The sequence below is a fragment of the Etheostoma spectabile genome, chromosome 18 (genome assembly GCF_008692095.1).
Source record: "Etheostoma spectabile isolate EspeVRDwgs_2016 chromosome 18, UIUC_Espe_1.0, whole genome shotgun sequence".
In the NCBI taxonomy this organism is placed as follows: domain Eukaryota; kingdom Metazoa; phylum Chordata; class Actinopteri; order Perciformes; family Percidae; genus Etheostoma; species Etheostoma spectabile.
The window spans coordinates 14,240,211-14,260,686 of NC_045750.1; the positions used below are offsets into that span (position 1 = coordinate 14,240,211).

The 20,476-nt window shown below is 41.6% G+C and overlaps 1 protein-coding gene and 1 long non-coding RNA gene across 3 annotated transcripts in view; one reads left to right on the top strand and one right to left on the bottom strand.

Moving 5' to 3' along the window:
* Positions 1–1,540: 1,540 nt before the first annotated feature.
* LOC116706406 (cAMP-specific 3',5'-cyclic phosphodiesterase 7B) overlaps positions 1,541–20,476 on the bottom strand; it is a 35,449-nt gene continuing 16,513 nt past the window's right edge. For both annotated transcript variants that reach the window (XM_032543225.1, XM_032543224.1), the window contains 11 exons: positions 13,921–14,010; positions 12,740–12,903; positions 12,566–12,629; positions 12,179–12,274; positions 10,082–10,182; positions 9,014–9,145; positions 8,838–8,926; positions 8,147–8,291; positions 7,873–7,969; positions 5,456–5,536; positions 1,541–5,253 (listed from right to left, as the gene is read on the bottom strand). In XM_032543225.1, coding sequence (XP_032399116.1) covers positions 5,039–5,253; positions 5,456–5,536; positions 7,873–7,969; positions 8,147–8,291; positions 8,838–8,926; positions 9,014–9,145; positions 10,082–10,182; positions 12,179–12,274; positions 12,566–12,629; positions 12,740–12,903; positions 13,921–14,010 — 1,274 coding nt within the window. In that variant the 3' untranslated portion in view covers positions 1,541–5,038. The remainder of the gene's footprint in view (positions 5,254–5,455; positions 5,537–7,872; positions 7,970–8,146; positions 8,292–8,837; positions 8,927–9,013; positions 9,146–10,081; positions 10,183–12,178; positions 12,275–12,565; positions 12,630–12,739; positions 12,904–13,920; positions 14,011–20,476) is intronic.
* Positions 5,196–5,670, top strand: LOC116706408 (uncharacterized). The gene is made up of 2 exons (XR_004336227.1): positions 5,196–5,274; positions 5,532–5,670. It is a non-coding gene; the product is annotated as an uncharacterized LOC116706408 (long non-coding RNA).

A 20,476-nucleotide genomic window follows, 5' to 3' on the forward strand; every position in this document is an offset into this window, starting at 1 on the left:
ATTTATACATCCATGATTTTCAACCAAGACTAACATTAGACAATCTAAAAAAAAAAAAACATTAGACAATCTGCTTCCTGTTAACACCGGCACGCACATGCCCAGTGCATGCAAAGGGTCATGTGATATGCGCTGTCAGACATTTTAAATTGGACAGAGAATAGTTAGCCTCTGCTACTGAACTGAAGCGCTTGTGTAGGGTGGACAGAGATTAAATTAATTTTAAAACGCAGTTTCTGCGACTTCCACATTACTTCTGTTTTTTTAGTATTGGCATGTGTGAATCGTCTGGTCTCCCATCTTTGTTGCAGCCAATGAGCCGGGTTGTGACACATGCGTGATCCCTGTTACTCTCACACAGCTATTGGTGAAAATTGCCCAAACCTTTTGCAGTTTTGCACTTGTAGGTAGATGGTTATCTGATCTGTGGGGCACGTTATTACAGAGGGAGTCGTTGGCTGACTGCCTTTAAGGGGTTAAAGAGGGGGCTCTGTTTGCAGTGTCAATATTTATAGTGACACATGCTAAATGAACACTGACTGACTGAGCGGAATCATGTGTGTGTTTGAGCGGGAGACGGTGAGAAGGAAAGACAGAATTCTCAGCATGAATAGTTGATCGGATGTCATCGTCTGATGAATCGATTTAGGCCTTCAAAAACAAAACTTCTATCTTGTTTTGGATTGCGTGTGCTCACACATACCCAAAGCAGTCGCATTCGAAACAGCTGGGCCTCTGCAGCTCCACGAGAGGATTCAGAAGAGTCAAGCAGCACAGTGCAATGTGGTTTAATAGGTTACCAAGCACAAATGGACTTTTATCACAATCTACAAGCCTCTTTTGCATTGCAAATCAGACATATGCAAATGAGGGAGGGAAATACAGGCTCTGTACAACTTCTCTGCTCACTCCACTATCAGTATCTCTTGTTCTATGTGCTTTCCCTCTTTTTTCAACCCTGTATTTACATTAGCTTCACTTGTCTTTATGCTTCTCTTTGAGTACTAAATACCCACTAACCCTCTTGATATTAATATTCCTTTGTCTTACTTTTTTTTTTTTGACAATTCCTATGTTTTGTAAAAGTTTTCCATTAAACTGGTGACGAAATGGGAACAACCTCCCTGCAATATCTCAGTATGCAGTTTTATGATTCAACAGTGTGACTCATTCAAGCTTCATGTTCGGTTGTTTGTCCTGCAAACTACAACTACGCGCAACCCAACACGTTTGTTTGTCTTTCTCCCTTCCTTCAAGTTTTCTGTTAACACATCAGCTCACAGCCCCCAGCTACGCTCACATCACATAATTCATCATGTTGATTCCCATGTTGACTATTGTGTTGATACTGTAAACAAAAGCAGCAGGGAGAGGCACCAATAATGTGACCCCATGATAAGGAGCTTTTCTTTCATGAACAATGCCACTGAAATGATTTTATTGCCCTCTAGTGGTCAAACATGTTATTTGGAAGATGAGCTGCATCCTTCTGAATTCAGTCAAAGTTTAACACACAAATACACACGGGCTACCTAAGGCGTTGGGTGTTAATTGAAAAAGATTGATTTTATTGTTCACAGTGCTCAGAGGTTGGTTGTCAGAACAGAAATGTACAGATGGCAAACATCTTATTACTTTACTAAGTGCATGTATTCATTTGGATATAATAGCCTTCATTTGAAGGTGTTCATTTAAGAATTCTATGATACGTATTAAGCATAACATTATTTTACCTTAAGACATAAGGTAGCTAGCATGTACTGTAGCTATCCACTGCTATCAGTAGCTATCGTGGCCAAAGAAAGAATGGAAATTTCCATGTGATATGATTGAAAAACCCCAAAACAGCTATTGTAAATAATTTTGTTTTGACATATTTTGAAACTGTTTGGCAAAGAATGAACTTTCAGCCATTTAAAGCAAACATGGACAATAAGCGTTTAAAGTATTCAGACTGTTTTCTCACACGTCTCTGTGCTGATCATACTCAAAAACAAATGACCAAAATACAGAAAAAAAAATGCATTTAAACTTCTCTCAGTAAAGCAGCACTAGATTGGAATCACACACCAAAAGATAAAGGATGTGTTCTACTTACTTCTGAGTGTTGGGATAACAATACACTCTACATGTGAAGATGGAGATTATACTATTGGACCCACACAGTTAAATTTGGGGTGAAACTGCACCACAGGATAGGTTAATTGATCACTTTAAAACGTGTGTGGCCCTTTAAGGGATAAAAAAAAGAAAACATGAAAATAAAAAATATCTTTTGTGTTAAACCTTATGATAGAAGCTACTGTACTGTATATAATACCAAGTGGGGCTAAACAAATCTTTTTAAACCGTCACACAGTAAATTAACAGATTTCATGAGACATCTGACATCTTTTTACACAATAATTATAGTGAATCAGATATAGTAATCACTCTGGCATGAAAACCTGTTTTATGCACATACAGTACACATTTGTACTTGTTAGTGAAACCAGTATGGCTCAGTGACCCTGCATCAGTTCTGATTCTGAGAGCTATTGAAATCCAAGGCATCCGGTTTTAGGTAGTATATATAGTATCTGGTGTTCTGAGTACATGGTTCATTCTTAGTAACCGCTGAGAGACGGTCTTTGATTCCCCATAAAAGGAGAGAAGTAAAACACAGTGACAACAGTTTGTGCTTCGGACAACATCACAGCTTATATATAGTGGAAGTTTCAGCAAAGAGAGTGCTATAGTTAAGACATTAATTTATTTATTAACATAGATTAGATTATGAACATGGCCACTTTCTTACAACTTGGCAAGTGACTGATCTTTGTAAGAAAATGTTATATAATTGTTTTGACACTTTTATCAATATATCTGTGATAGGCTTATAGAATACATTGTATGAAGATTGCACAGTGTTGGCTGGGTTGGTGGATTCATAAAGCTCAGGTTATGGCTCCGGGAAGACGTGGGGCTTCTGTTAGCACCATGCCAGACGGGAATCTTAAACGTGACAACCTTAACTATTTATATTATAGTTATATTATTATATTATATTTAGAGCAGAGAGGTAAAAATAAGCCATTTTATAGCAGTATATGTTATATTTGGACCAAGTAGTATTTACAAATTCTTTATATGCTTTGTTTTAGGTTACAGTATATCAGCTTCATATGCACCAGTTTACTAACATTAAGACAATGAAGTGTACATATTTTTCATATTAAAGGTGCTACATAGTTTTCTTAATTGTCTTGATTCTCACTGCAATGTGTCATGAACTAGATGCTAGAATTAGAGGATTTTTGCGATTACAATGAAGTGCACACAGTACAGTGTAAAAAGAAAAAGTGAGTCAATGTCAGTCAGAACAGTATTTTAGCACCTTGACAATGCTCACCAAAAAAAAGAAAAAAAACCTGATACTGGGTGAAAGATGAAAACAAGCTGCTACACTGCTGTGTGTTTGTGTGCGTGTGTGTGTGTTTCAGTATGCTGGTGTGGCTGAAGAAAAACAGGAAGAAGGTGTAAGAAAGCTTGTCCAGAAAATGATAAAATGATATCACACAAATTGTGTTAACAGACAGACCAAGTTGCTGTTAAGGCTTTGTTGTATACAAGCTTTTAAAGTGAGGTTATCAGATAAATAAATGCACCTATTGAGTTGTCACAAAGGTAACACCAGTGTAAGAGTTATATTTCCCAATGTCTACACCCAATGAAAAGGTTACATTGCTTAGATGTTGGCATGTGAAGAGCTGAGGTTGTACATCCCAGTGTGTACAGAATATACAGTTAATACTCATTACATGAACACTAGTCTCACTTTGCCAGACCTTCCTCCACAGCGCTGTGAAGGAGGGTCCGGTTAGTCCACACAGCATTCCCGGGATGGGAGAGATGGGATGGGTGCTCTGGTTTATTGGCATTTCTTTAAACCAATCACAATCGTCTTGGAGGGCGCTAAGCACCGGGGAGAACCACGGTGCCGCTGCAAAATAGCCACAGGAAGGAACGTGTTTTGGTGGAACATGTGTACGTTCAAAGGTTGTTTTAATCGTGCAATAGAAAACTAGCTGTCTGGATTTACCATGCAGAGATCTGAGAAAAGGTTAACCATAGTCCTCATAAATCCACTGGCGTTAACAGTTTCAACACATAGAAAGCGGAAGGAAACAGACATCCGGCAGAATTTCCAGGGCACCGGAGCAATCCTGGAAGTGGAACATTGTGGATATAGACTACATGAACACAAAGACTGTGGAAAACGGCTCCGGTTTGTGCTCTCCACATCGGTGAGTCCAAAAACATCCAGCTGACGAGCTATCGATATCAGCGTTAAGCAACTGAGCGACACCAGCTGTAGATACTTTGTGTTGATCATTAATTGTGTCGGTCGGTTCAGTCAGTCAGTCTTACACGGTTCAAAGAGAATACATTGTACAGTTTATAGTACCAACTTATTAAGTTAAAAACGCACTTTAGTAAAAAATAGTATCCAATAGAAGTGCAAGCTGTACAAAAAAAGAGAAAAAGTGTAAAGAGCTTATTACTGTATGTATTATCTAAAAGTTTCAAACTTATAGTATAGTGGATATATTTTTCTTTCATATATTTTTGTCAATTTTACCAGCACAGTCCAGCTGACTTGTACACAATTTCTGCTTTGTCATTTCTTTATTGTTCTAACAGCACTGTGCAAACACATTAAAACTTGTCTTCACTGATCCCTCTTCTGCATTCAGATGACCTTGTAATTCCTTGCTTTTCTCAGATACTTTGCAGCAGATACCATTGTGGTAAAGGCATGACTTTGTCAAATTGACAAAGTCTTCTCTATTCCCCCTGCAGGGCTAGGGTCCTCCGCTCCAGCAGAGGGAGACATATCTCATGAATTGAAGCCAGACTCCAATCCAGTGGTCCCGTGTTTAGAGCCTGTAAACCACCGGCAGTTGGAGAAAATATGCTGGAGGACAAACGAGGAGGTGGATAAACTCCTCTGTTTAAAAAAAGGAAGATCAAACTTCTCGAGAAAAGGAGAGAAAGATTAAGAGATGTCTCCCCCCTCTCCTCCTCGTCCTCCTTCGGCCTCCTCTACGTGGGAGTGAGTCTGGGATTCTGACGGTGTGTGTGCGTTCCGTAGGCAGCTCCAGCGGGCCTTGTTCTTGTACAGGTGAGCCATCATGTTCCTGCTGAGCAGGCTGGGCTCGGTGAAGCGGTGCCACTCCTCAAACAGAGGCTCCACGATGTAGGAGATGAACCCTGAGGATAAACATAGCGAAGGTCATCTACTGATACGTTGAGGGACCTTTTGATGATAATCTGTATTACATGTCTTGGTGTGTGTGTGTGTGTGTGTGTGTGGTGTGTTTGTGTGTGTGTGTGTGTGTGTTGTGTGTGTGTGTGTGTGGTGTTGTGTGTTGTGTGTTTGTGTGTGTGTGCGTGCGTGCACTCTAGTAATTACCTATCTGAATGGCTGGGACAGAGTCAGCCTGCTGGTTACACTGAGGACTAATCTCAAAGTCAAACTTTCTTTCCAGGTCACCTGTTAGATTAATAGCCAAAATTCAGAAAACAGTATCCACATGAATAAAAGAAACGCCATAACAACATATGATGCTTATGCAGACCATCATTAAAATCTTTAGGGTAATATTTTAACACTTTGGTGAATGCCAAGGAAAGGTAGGGAACGCAAGCATTTGTTCAAACATTATTCAGGTATCAATAAAATTACTCTGAACAGAGACTATCTCTGAAAGGATTTGCATCCAGGTCTTAATTAAGACTTTTGAAGACAATTTTTCAGATAAATCCGCCGGAAAATCAAATAGACATGGATGCCAGACGTACTGCTGAATTCTGTTTTTAAGGAAAGGAACCCCATATTTATGGATTCAGTGCCATGTTGGTGACAGTATATTTAACCCTCACACAGCCACCTCCGCCATCTTAAAACCATGAGTTGTCCTGCAAGTTTCTTTCAATTGTCTTTTAATATGAAGCCAGGTGGTTTGTTGGTGTTATGGTCTTGTTTTAAAAATATTTCTGACGTGAAATTGAGACTAGAAATTATTTCCACTGCGGTAAAGTAAATGTTAATGGTATCTAGGTATTTAAAAAACCATGACAGCATTAAAGTGCTACATAATAATGTATACTTTATTAATCCTGCAAGGGGAAATTACAATTTACACTCTGTTGTTATTACACACATTACACATAGGCCTGACTTACACACACACACACGCTCAGTACCTATACTGTGCCTATACATGCATTAAATGGAGAGATGTCAGAGTGATGGGGCCGCCCATGCAAAGGCGCCCTGTTCAGTGCCTTGCTCAAGAGCACCATGGCAGTGCCCAGGAAGTGAACTGGCACCTCTCCAGCCACCAGTCCACCAACATACTTTGTTCCGTATGGGGACTTCAACCAGCGACCCTACGGTTCTGAGGGGAACTGGCATCTTCTTGCCTAGGGGGGCAGGGGATGGGGCTGAATGTTGTGTCGTTCTCCTCCAATTTTAACAGCACTTTAGTTACCACGCACCTTATCTCCACCATGTAACACTTTATAAAACAGGACATGCATCTAACACAATACAATACATTTACAGAGGCATGCATGGGGGTTGAGGGTGTGGGGGGGATCTCATTGGCCTCGTGTCCTGCCCCTGGAGCCCTTGGGCATTGGGGGTGCCGTGGGGTTGATGGCCGCTTTGCCTAGCCTGGGGGGCGGGGCTCCCCTGGTGGGGGTGTGCACTCTGGACCCAGAGGTCTGGGGCCTCGGGGCGGGTGGCTTGTTCCTGGGCCTGGGATCCATTGTCTCCTCTCCTCACCAGGGCCATCTTTAAGGGGGGGTGGGGCTCCTGCTGTTTTCCCCTGCCAGCTCTCTTGTAATGAGGGCATGCAGGGGTGTCTGACTAGGGGGGGGGGTTGGGCCCCCCTCCGGGGCCTTGACCCGGCACGGCTCTCTGCTGTTCTCCCTTGGGATGGGACATGTGGTCTCGGGTCCTTTGCGCTTTCAGAGGGTCGTGGGGTGCCCTGGCTACTCGGGGTTTGGGGTCATTTACAAATTTCCATTCCACTCCATTATAGACAGAATACCAGCTGATCTGGGTGGGTGGCTGATCTCTAATGCAATATCTACATTGCCCATTATCAGCAACCATTCATCCAATAATCCAAGGGCACATTCTGTTTACTAATCTGATGCCATTTTATAAAACCTACTGAGAAAACATTGAAGAACCCTTTCGCAATTATTTAAGCTCATAATGTAATCTGCAAACTGCTGCCCTGGTTAAAAAAAAATCAATGCATCTGATCTCAGCTGGTATTCTGTCTACAATGGAAATTTCTAAGCGACCCCAAACTTTTGATCGGCAGTGTAGACACACGCATAGAAACACACACACACACACACACACACACACACACACACACACACACACACACACACACACACACACATAGACATTGTCCATGGTTATCAACTGGTAAAACTACTCTTTCTGCTTTTCATTAAGTTAGTTATTTGAATTTATTGGGTATTATTCTTGTTCTCATGCATGGCTATGTTGTGTTGTTTATTTCTTTTGCTTTTTTTCTCCTTTTTATTTTCCCTCTTTTTTTGTTTTCTTATATCAGCTTGTTATTGCTGTTGTTTGGCTGGCTGTCTCTTTCTCATTTCTTTTGGTTTGTTTGTATGTTTGTCTTTCTCTGCCCCAAGTCCCCCTCCCCATTCTCTTGCAGGTTTTGTCGCTTTGTGCAATTGTTGTTTTCTTCTGTTGTTTTCTGTTGTCCCCAGCCCCCATCCCTGTTCTCTTGCAGGTCTGGTCCCTTCTCTGTGGTGTCTGTTTGACCGCACTTTACTCACCCTGACTGTAGAACTCCTCACACACCCTCTCGCTCCACTGTCTGCTCAGCTCCCAAAACCGACATGGATTACAGACGTCTGCACACTTCAGAGCAATCTGAAGGGAAAGAGAGAGACACACACACACACACACACACACACACACACACACACACACACACACACACACACACACACACACACACACACACAGTGTAGCTTTACTCTTTAATTTAAGTATACATTAAAGTTTGATTTGTTAGTGAAACATGCATTGATATGATGAGCAGTATACCTGCAGTATGAAGTGCCTGTGAGAAGCGAGCTGAAGGTCCAGGTCCTGGTTGTCCAGATGTTCTCTGAAGGTTGACAGGAACTCGTTCTGCCTACTGATGTCTGTAGCCAGGATGAGAGAGCCCAGCTGCTGTTCCATGTCCTGCCTGCAGAGTAGAGGGGAGGGCACCACTGAGCCAAAACAACAAAACCACTAATGCCTGTGCTAATTTTATGCCTCCTGCACCTACAGCTACAGTTTTGGGATAGTACTATACAGTATATTTATAAGTAAGTTGTCATAGGCTGTACTCTGTTTACTGTACCCTTACTACTCCTTTTTACCTCTATGTGCTCAATGAAGAGCTCATGTGTTCCTTAGCCAACCCTGACCTCTGACCTTTCGGTGGAGGTTGGTAGACAGAAGGAGATTATGATACCAAATGCATCATGATTATTGAACCAAATCAAACATACTGATGTGTGTGGTTGTGTGTGTGTGTCTGCTGTTTTTTTTCTGGATGTATGTATCTGTATTTCAGAAATGCCATACATGTGTTTGTGGTTAAGTCAAAAAAACACACACTAGTACATAATTTGTCTACTGAGACTTACACATACATATCTTGGTTACAATTCTTCAATGACCTGAGGACTAAGGAATCCCTATAAATAATCTTCATATTATGTGTTTCTGTAAAAATTCTTACGACATGTCAGCAGGCAAGTGGGACAGCAGTCGTGACTCTCGCAGCATGCCTACAGTGGATCTCCAGTGGTGACTTTCCAGCACAGACGTGTTCTGTAAACAGGTTTCAAACAGACTCGGTTAGAGGCTGCCGCACGTTTAAACCCACACGCTGACACATATCAGCACACCTTTGTGTACCTGGTAGAGGGATGCCAGGTGGTGTCTGGTCTTAATGAGGAAGGGCTGGTTGACTCCTGGATGGTCAACGTCGTGGGCGGCGGCCGCCATCAGACCCAGGAACACGTCCAGAGGACTCAGCTGCTCTGCCAGCTACAACACACAAAAGGGTTGACAGGGCAATGATTGTTCCTTATGTAGGAGGGACACTTCCACTCCCTTCAAATTAACTTGATTGCTATGATGTCCTTTGACTCAACGTGTCCTTTAACGTTTTAGTGTGTAACTTTGTGATATTAATGAACGTCTGTTACATTCAAGCCATTGCCAAATGAGTTGCTACAAAGCTAATTAAGACTATCAGCTCCACAAAACATTCTTTCTATTTCAGAAACATTTGGACTGTGTTTGTACTTTTCCATATAACTTATACAACTGTATTCTTTGTGGTTCATCATCGCTTTTGGAAAACAAATAGTTCCTTATGTGATTTAGTAGAGGACACTTTCTGGATAATTTTTTTAATAAAAAATAAATAGGTAAAATAAGTAAATTTAACTGACATTAAATCATTTTACCTTAAAGTTTAAAACATGTTGATGTTAATTTAAAACAGACATAGGTGTGAGCAACCGGGTTTAAGATAAATGCTTAATGGCCTAGTGATTGGAGAAGCACCATGCTTGACGGCTTATATTGTGTGTGCTTGTTATCTAGAACCCACTAGCATGTGTGCTGTGCTTAATTCAATTTATTTTTGTAAGTGCTTCTAACTAAATAGCTGCACCACAAAGTGCTTTACATCACAACAACAGCGCACAAAAGCAATTACTGAATAAAAGGGAAAGATTCAGACAATCTTAATCTTGTCAGAGGGCTTCAGGGATTTCTCCAGGCTGAGGATGGATGTGTTGTTGAGTCTAAGTGTGCAGGAATTATCTCTCAGGAAGAGAAGCTAACACAATATGTCAAGGAGAAGCTTAGGTCTGGTGTAGCCTTATAGAAAGTGTGTGTGTGTGTGTGTGTGTGTGTGTGTGTGTGTGTGTGTGTGTGTGTGTGTGAGAATACAGGTACATCATTATTCATTACCTTGGGCTCCTTCAGGTAACAGTACATGGCTTGGGTGACATCAGCAGCATGAACAGCATTGTGATAGGGATTCTGGGAGTGGTAGTCTTCTTGAACCATGCCTGGCCAGACACACACGGTTAGACCAGGTTAAATTATCTCAACTTCAACATTTTTAATTCCGATTCATTTGTTGTGATGCCATTTAAGCAATACTACTGAAACTCTTATATAAATGCTTTTATCTGAAAATCAGTCTTTTGTGTAAGTATGACTCAGTGATTTTACCTCAATGTTTTGATTCACTGGGGCATGTGAACACACAATTTCGATTTTTTACAATTCTTCAAATTGCATACTTTGACATCAGCTGCAGCAACCCAGTAAACAAATGGACAAGGGCACAGGGATGTCTCATAGCAGGCCGCAACAATTTACAGCAATTTACTTCCTTTGCCTTTGTCAAGACCAGGAAGAAGGCACAGCAGCAACCAAGCCCACCAGGGGGGCTCCCTGCTGCGGCACGGGACAGTCAGCTGTAGGCCAACATTGGGCTCAGAGTCTCAGACTACCTTCGCAGTGACCACACTTATGCCAAACATGATGCTGATGTTAGAAACAACAAGGCAAGTGGAGTTGCGGGGAGCCCATCGAGGTCTCTGCAGGCCAGTCCCTTTGCATGTTACTCAGGCTCCTTGGGATTGGAACAGATGCCGCGGAGAAGAACGTTTGAGACAGGGAGAAACTCAAGCCACCATAACGTATCATTGTGGTAAAATAATGTGGTAAAAATTATTTTATAATCAACTGACAATTTTAAAGTTTACATTTTGACCACCAATGTCACAGTATTAGCTCTTCAGTTTTCCACTGCCCAACATCCGTACCATACAGGTTTCTGTAGGTTCTCTTCATACATCCCTTTTTGTGTGCATAAAAAAACACAGAAGAAAGAAACTGTGCACTTTGTTTCCATAGCGACACACAGCTCATTGTTGCTCTGCGATATCTGATAGCAGCATTTAGCATGCAAAGGATATGGGATTAATATTCCCTTACACCAATGTCACTTTATCCATATCTGTTTTTACTGTGAGGAACATAAACCCGGTGACTGTTTTGTAGTGACTGATTGGCAGACAAAAGAACCAGTTGACGTCAGTCTGGGCTTCCCTTCTCAGCTTTCAAGAGCATGCTGCCCCGCCAAAAAGGCCGCCGTGTGCTCTTTTTAGAGAGAAAATGTGTTTTATGAAGCGGTGAATGCTATGTGTTAATACACCAGTGCACCTAGCCATTTAAATGTCTCAAGCTAAACTGAAAGTTGTTAAAAGCCCAGTTCAGACCAAAGATTTGTGATGAGACGAGTTGAAACTTGCAACTACTTGCAACGTGCTGTTCTACAATGTTCTTAGACCTGCCAGATGGCATCAATTCGACAAGATTAGACAGTGTATCATCTTACAAAATGTACTTCAGTTCTAACTTCCGACTTTCAAGCTTTTTTGTAGCTGGACATATAATTTATTGCATTTACAGTAAATGTATGTGGATAACGTGATAGTGAGGTGCTTGCTATAGTTGCATTTCTAGTGATAAATTGGCAAAAACAACGTATTTATGTGATTTACTGCTTTGTCCTAACACAAGTCTCTCTCTTCAGTTACTCACTAGCTCGCTTGACCACATACCATGCTAGCACACAGCCTTTGAGCTGCCATCTAAAGCTCTGTCATTTCGACCAGTTGACAGTTTGTAACATAGAAATAAAATGGAATATGGATCACTTTATTTCTATAGTTTGTAGCTGTCTTTACAAGGTGACTTCACTATCGGCTGTTGAAACAGGTGACGCCCCTTACGTTCTGAAATCAGCTTGTGGCAACTTGAGCAGCTTAGTCGCAGGCGACGCCATCAGGTGGATTGAGTCGAGCTGCGACGGGCCAGTTCTGACCACTGCGGTTTAATCTCGTCACAAATCTTCGGTCTGAACTGGGTTTAAGAGTCTAGCAAATTCAAGTCAATAAGACTATAATGTTAGAATGCAGTTTTACATCTCTTCTTGCTGGAGGACAAAGTGGGACAGAGGGTGGATAGGTGTAATCTCTGAGACTTGCTTACCGAGAAACCTGTGCAGTTTGACCATGTCCAGCTGGAAGTGGTGAACAAGACCATAGACGGTGAAAAGATGGCACATCAGAGTCACCAGGCTGTTACCTACAGCACACAAATTAATTCAAGAAAAGATGTTTTTAGTGCAGTATGCTTGAAAATATCCTTTTACAGTACACATTGTATTTAATAACTTTATTGTTCCAGTTAGAAAAAACACTTTAAAATCTAAATTTGGTTATAAAAACAAAAACATTTTTTAACTATAATCTAAGAATTAATTGTAACAAAAAGAAATCAATGCTAACATTAATAGTTCAATTGGTGAAGGAACATGGTCTAGCTGAGGGATAACATATGTTAAACTGTGAGTAATACATGAAACATCCATCTTACCATTTGTAAGACGATCAAAGAGGAAAATGTCAAAGTTCCATTTGGCTGCTTTTGACAGCATGTGCTGTAAAGAAAGACAGACTGATCAGGGATTCATACCTGACACATACAGAGAGTTGGAGCTACAGGGTACCAGTACTTTAAATTTGTTGGGCTGTGAGTGTGTGCTCTTACTGCAGCTTGTCCCAGGTAGTTGTCATCTAGTAGGTGTAGAGACCCGGGGGTGTGGGGTACCAACCCCCTGAGTGGCCTGGAGGCGTGGCAGTATCTCTGAAAGCTCAGCAGACGCTTCACTTTTCTCCTGGTGTCGGCCTCTACCTCCCCCTGTTGGGCACTGGCTGAAATGATAAACGATTTGCATTAACAGACCATGCAGTAGTAACCTGACAAAGTAGTGCATCAGTGACAGATAAGCATCTTAAAAACAGTTTTAACATTTCGTGAATTATACATGTCCCTTTCACAGGATTATTATTTTTAGTTTTGAACAATTAAGGGAAAGTTAATGCTCCATCAGGTAAGTGGACCTGTGGTTCTCACTTAACACTTAACCCACATTTAAAAGTCCCATGGCTTGAAAATTTCACTTTATGAGGTTTTATAACATTAATATGCATTCCCCCAGCCTGCCTGTGGCCCCCAGTGGCTAGAAATGGTGATAGGTGTTAACCGAGCCCTGGGTATTCTGCTCCGCCTTTGAGAAAATTAAAGCACAGATGGGCCGATGAGGTCATAAGGGGCAAGGTTACCTCCCCTTTCTCTGTTTTGCCCGCCCAGAGAATTTGGCTGGCCCATGAGAGAGAGACATCATGGCTTTCAAACAAGCAAAGTGGCAGTTGGTCAAGGCCACACCCTCAGCCTCCACCGTGCCCTCCCTCATCTCTCCTCCTTAAAAGCTACAGACTCGGTAATAACACATACTAAGGAAAGCTCATTGTGGGACTGGCTCTCTTTAACTGTGAGAGAGCAGTTACTTCAACAGTGTGATCATTTTTGAGGCTACAGTACATGGTGTTGTTGAATTGTATTGCAGTAGGTGTCTCTATCATTTTGTCCACCCCATTTAAATCAGTGAGGGTAGGCTATATGTTGACATTTACTTTTATAGTGCAATAATAAGATACAGTGAATACACACAACCCTCAGCTGGAAGGTTACACATTTGCTGTAATCACTGTGATCATAGTAATTGAACATTTAAAAAAGATTCCTGAAAAATTATACTGTTTTTTTGTAGACAAATTATATTATTTCTATGTAAACAATTAGATGAGAGTTGACTGAAGTTGACTGAAAATTGCTGACATGGTCAACATATGTACATTGTTTTGCATTCAATGGGTCCGAAGACTTACTTTTGAGGATTCGCAGGTCAATCAGCGGGTAGGAGCCTCGTCTCTCAACCAGCAGCACACCAGCATGACCAGTGTCCAGTCTGCCATCAGCTGCATATAGACAGAGAGAAAAAATAAGTAAAAGATGGACTATATAAATAGTAAGTAGAGAGGGGTGGTGAGTGTAGAAATAGAGGAACAAAGCAAGCAAAAAGATGGATGGCTAAACGATAAGTCAAGCAGCCAGAGGGGTGATGAGAAAACAATGGTGTAGATGTTCAACATATTCACCCTTACAAAAGCCGATTCAAAGGTTTTGGCGCGCGTGTGTGTGTGTGTGTGTGTGTGTGTGTGTGTGTGTGTGTGTGTGTGTGTGTGTGTGTGTGTGTGTTGGCTAGGCAGCTATGTGGTGAACATATGGTGGAAAACCGACATCATTCCCTATTTATTCATCTTTTAGTGCAACAAATAAATATAAACCACTCAGGGGAAGTGAGTGTAGAGACTAGAGTTAAGGAAATGGAGGAAGAAAGTAATCAAAAGAATGGCTAAACGATAAATCTAGCAGCGGGGCGATGAGAGAATGAAAAAGTGTTCTCAACATAATCAGCCTCATTGAAGCAGATTTTGAGTGTCTCTTAAACCAGATTCTCTGAAAACAAGAGGACATTTAACACTGCAGAATCACCAGGGCATCATGCATCTGGGCCGAGTTTGCCCAAGGAGAACGGATTTCACGCCACTGCGCAGCTGCTATAAATTGACTATGAACATTCTGTTCATTTAATAATTGTTCTCGTTTTTAGGAGTGGTTTTACAAACAATAGTTTTCTATATGAAGTTTGATTCTAAAACAAGATGAGAAAAAGAGGAAATGTGTATTACTGACATGCTGACAGCACATTTTCTCCTAAATGGATATCAAGCGTTTTTGTCTACTGTATGTGTTGAAAATGTCTGCAGAGTCCCAGAGGTAGCCTTTTGTATTTCTTAACCTTGCAAGCAAGCACGTAACAGATGGAGAGGGACCACAGCAGCACCATGGGTCCTTGAATACTGAATACTGCCTCTGTTTAAAATGCACAACTCACACACCCTGACGCCAGCGACAAGACACAACAGAACTAGGTCCCAAGTCACGGCGCACACGCATGAAATCTTCGCATGAATAAACTGAAAACTTTGAAAAATATTAAATTATTTACAGATCATATGTAAGGAACTGGTATATCCCCACGGTTGTCAGTACAAACCACCTCTGTGACTTATGAGAACAGCTAAACTACCTGTTAATGGGGTTGGAGTCACTGTGGTAGCAGCGTTCAGTTTCTATGCTCCTCATATCTGGAATAAACTCCCAGAAACCTGTAGATCCGCTGCTACTCTCAGTTCTTTTAAATCAAGGCTGAAGACCTTTCTTTTTGATGCTGCCTTTCTTTAAATGACTGTTCATTTCTTTCTTATGCTGCACTGTAACTTTTATTCTTGTGTTTTATGTGTCCTAATGTTTCTATTTTGTTTTTAACTGTCTATTCATGTTTCTTATTGATTTTTAATGCTTATGACTTTTAACTGTTTGTACTTGTGTTTTATCTGTTTTAATGATTTTGTGTAAAGCACTTTGAATTGCCCTGTTGCTGAAATGTACTATACAAATAAAGCTGCCTTGCCTTGCCTTGCCTGGTAACTCCCTCGGGTTGCCAGATCTAGCAAGTGTGGGTGTTGCCAAAGCGGCAGTTTGAAGGCAATGAGTTGTGGTTTTGGTGTACTGTGTAGGCTGCTATACATGAAACATAAAGTAAAAAAGGGGCATCATTTTCTATTTACGCATCTCCACGTCCAAAAATGCATATAAAGCGTTTGGGGGAAGTGACTCAGTCTGGTAAAGTGAGGCAGAAGAGTCCTGCTGGTCTAGTTTGAGCAAGAAAAGGAGAAAATAGGGAATGCCTCTTTGCTTTTTTTTCATCCTGTGTGCTGGTGGGCAAGGAGAGAGGGAAATACATCATCTGGAAAATCCCACCCTCCAAACCCTGTTCAACACAAACACTCAGACACACGCATCTCGCTCTCCTCCTTCACTCCAGCTATCTCTCCATACTTCCATCTTATGTGTTAGTCCATATGTAATACCTCCCCTACCTCTGGCTCCAGTATCCACATCCTTCTCTCTCTCAGTGACTACTCCCTCGACCTTCCCATCATCCTTTATTCAACAACCTCCTGTTTCAGTTTCTCTTCCTTTAACTCTGTGTAACTAGGTCATTGTCTCTGTGCGGCGTAGAACTGGGTCAAATAGGATGAAGAAAAAAAAACAGTTGGAAGGGGTGTTTGAAGATGCTGCAATGCACATGTCTTGTCATGCATCTGTGAACACACACACACACACACACACACACACACACACACACACACACACACACACACACACACACACACACACACACACACACACACACACACACACACACACACACACACACACACACACACACACACACACACACACACACACACACAGACCCAAACAAACACACACACACCTCCATATGTTTACTTGGCTTGTATGAATCTGTGGGTGTTTACGGCACAAACTGTGCTTTAAAGCTGTTTTTCTTCTCAGAAAGAGACAGCCTGACACATCTCTGCCATGTGAGGGCCAACACTCCAATGCAAACTGTTCTAAAACACACAGTGGCATATGATGTTTCCTGCTGGCTGTAGCTGCTGCTTCTTTATCTGGATAAGTACATACACAGCTGGCTGGAATCTCCAGATACAGTGAACTCCCTGGCAGTGCTAACACTTCTCTGTTTCTGTGTGTTTGGGCTAAAATGACACTTGACATTGACAGAAGCCAGATGCGCAAAAACTATTAAAAATCCATGTTTTAAATGTGTGAAGGTGCATTCTTTTACTGATTTATTTTTGCTTATCCCACACGTTTTAATTATTTAAAATAAACAGGTGGAATTTTTCATTTTTTAAGAACACCAGAAATTTCTTTTCTTAATAAACTGATTAGTTGGTTGGTCTATTAAATGTCATAGTTATAAAAGTAGTTAAAAAAAAAAAGAATCGTGGAAAAGCCCAAGTTGACATATTCAAATGTGTTGTTTTGTCCAAGAGGCCCACAATCCAAGGCTATCTGTTTAATATGATAGCACATTAAGAAAGCAGCTAATGGTGACATTTGGGGGACTGGATCAAATTAAAGGACAATTAATAATACCCCCTCTGCTACCTGGGCTACAGCAGTTCCCTGGGCTAATACAACCACTGCTTTTTACACTCCCTCATTTTTATCCCGCAGTCGGTGCTGTACTTCCCAAGCTCCTGTCTGTCCCATGACCGTAAAGCTGTCTTCTTCTCCTTCAAGAACTTCAGGTCACTGGTGATCCACGGCTTGTAGTTGGGAAACAGCGTACGTCCGGGCGGGCATGGTGTTTTCTCACAGAACTTAATGTATTCTGTGATACAGTCAACCATTTTGTTGATGTCCGCCTCCCCATGTGGCTCACAGAGCACTCTCCAGTCCTGTAGACTCCAAGCAGTCCCTGCAGTGCCTCCTCAGCCTCCTGAGTCCACCTCCTCACAGTCCTTTTGTGACAGGCTGCCGCAGGACACAAGGAACATACACAGGAACAACATGACAAGATTGTGATCTGATTTGCCAAGGGGGGGGGCATGGCACTGTATGCATCCTTAGCATTTGCATACAGCAGGTCCAAATTTTATTGTCTCTAGTGGGCTTTATAGTTTGTTTAAGTCCGGGAGGATTTATCCAGAGAGCATGATTAAAATCCCCAGAGATACGATGGAAGCGTTGGGCTGCTGCGTCTGTATGTCGTGAGACCGGGTGTTAATGACGTCAGCAGCTGCCTCCGCATCAGCAGACGGTTGATGTAGACCGCGATCATTATGGCGGACGTAAACTCCCTCGGTAAATAGTACGGACGAAAACCCCACGCCAACTTTCAATGTCCGGCTCCAGAAACGTTTCCTTCACATTCACATGTCCCGGTTTTGCACCACCTTTCACTCACATACAGTGCAACCCCCCTCCATTCTCTTACCGCTTTCTGTAACGTTCTCGTCCGCCCGAACGGTCAAAAAGCCGGGTACCGCCACCCATAGTCCGGGATGTGCGAGTGCAGCCATGTTTCGGTAAAACACAGTATGCTGCACTCGCGGAACTCCCTCTGGGTTCTGATGAGCGCTGCTAGTTCGTCCTTCTTATTCCCCAGAGAGACATTCCCCATGATGATCGCTGGGACGGCAGGCCTGTGTTTTCTTCTTTTTTTCCTTCCGTTTATTCCTCCTCTACACCCCGGCGTCTCTTTCGTAGCTCCGTCGGTATTTCAGTTTGGCCCCCGGCAGCAGCACAGGTCCACACAGCGCAATCAGCTGATCGCGTGTGTAAACAATAGTGCCGCTGCCGTGAGCGTAACATGAAGTAACAAACACGACCAAAGTAGAATAAACTAAAAGAAAAGTTCCAAAATTTACAGGCCCCATCGTTAACACAGATTAACAACACTTAAAGATTAAAAATAAATAAAAATAAAGTGACTAAAAACACACAAAGCACGCATACAATCAGGAGCTGCTGCAACAGGCTGCCGCACGACACAGCGCCATCTTGCCAAAAAAGATAAATCGGGGTGATAAATTAGACCCTGCTAATTATCGACCTATTAGCATACTTCCTATCTTTTCAAAGATTGCAGAAAAGTGGGTCGCTAACTCTATCATTGCGCATCTTAATGATTCCAATCCAGGTTTGCACCCTATGCAATTCGGATTTCGATCTCTTCACTCAACTGAAACAGCTGTCTGTGTTTTTGTTGAGAAGGTTAAGTCTTATTTAGACAAAAACAGTTATGTTGCGGCTGTATTTGTTGACTTTAAGCGTGCGTTCGACACTGTGAATCACCTTAAGCTCTTGTCTAGACTGTTAACATTTAACTTTAGCAATCAAACTGTTAAATGGGTACAGTCTTATCTATCGGATAGAAAACAATGCGTACAAATAAAGAATAGTAAGTCACCCTATCTTCACTATACACAAGGTGTCCCTCAGGATCAATTCTAGGCCCCCTGTTTTTTTCACTGTAGTGAATATTTGCCCAATGTGTGCAAAATGTGGACACGATTAGTAGCAACGATACGGTAATTTTCACACAAGCCAAAAGTACTGATGATGCAGCCCTCACTTTCATTGGCTTTCACATGACTTACAAAAATGGCTGCGAACGAGTCATGCCTGTTTCTTAATGTTAAAGACTTGTATCAATGTTTTTAGTAACCTAAAACAACCTGACCGCTGTAAAAGTTCGCTTGGGTGGACTAGAATTGTTAACGTTGAGGAATTAAGTATTTGGGAGTAATGATAGACTCAATTGTCCTTTAAAAAACACGTTAAAAAGTTGTGAAAAAGTAAATGTTATATAAGGAATTTTAGCAGGTTCGTTCATCATTAACAGATACAGCAGCGATTACATTCCTCACCTATGATACTGGCTCATATTGAGTACTGTATCACAAGTTGGTCCTATACGTCACGCTGCTATTGACGCCATCAAGTATGCTACAAAAGAGCATTGAAAATATTAGACAAGAAACCTTCATCATATCCCATTGCCAATTTTAGATAAATATAAGCTTTTAAATTTTGCTATTTCAAATATTTAAATCAGCCTGTCTAATCTATAGATTATACATGGTTTGGCGCCTCCACCATTGAGTGATTTTATTAAACAAAAGTGTAGCAGTGTTGCCGAACTCGAGTGACTAGAGCCACTATGAAGTGATTGCAACTTGGCGTTTAGGCGAACCGCCTTTTCACAGAACGTTCTGTCGTATCAGGGAGTGAGCTTCTGAATAGTATTCCACAATCAGTGAGGGAAAGAACAAGTCTTCCTATCTTTAGGAGTCGTTTAAAAGTGTGGCTGGGGACACACAAACTTGTGATCATGTTTAGGGAATTTTTATACATCAGACGTAAAGAGTTACTGCATTATTAAAAATGTGGGTCATGCATTAGGTGGTGGTGATGGTTCAGTGCAATAGGGTGGTGTTATAGGGTAGTCAAAGGTGGTTATGGGTCAGTGCAATTATAGGGTGGTGTTTTATATGGGTCAGTGCAATATAGGGTGGTGTATATGGTCATGCAATAAGGTGGTTATATGGTCATGCAAATAGGTGGTGTATATGGGTCGTGCAATATAGGGTGGTGTATATGGGTCAGTGTAATAAGGGTGTTTATATGGGTCAGTGCAATATCAGGTTAGACAGGGCATGTGCAAAATTGTGGTTTGTGTAATATAGTCAATGTGTTTTTTTGGGGTTTTTTGTCTCTATATGTCCTTTGTTCTCCATTCTTCTTGTTACTGTCTGTTCTGACGTGATCACTGTTCTGTCCTTGTTTCTCTGTATATAGCCTGTGTATTGTATAGGTGTTAGTGTTAGTAGTGTATTTGTATGCACTTATTATTTTTGTGTACCACTAACCTGCCAGGGGTCTGCAGATGGAAATTAGCCTAAGGCTACAATCTGGCATATTTACATTTGTGAAAAT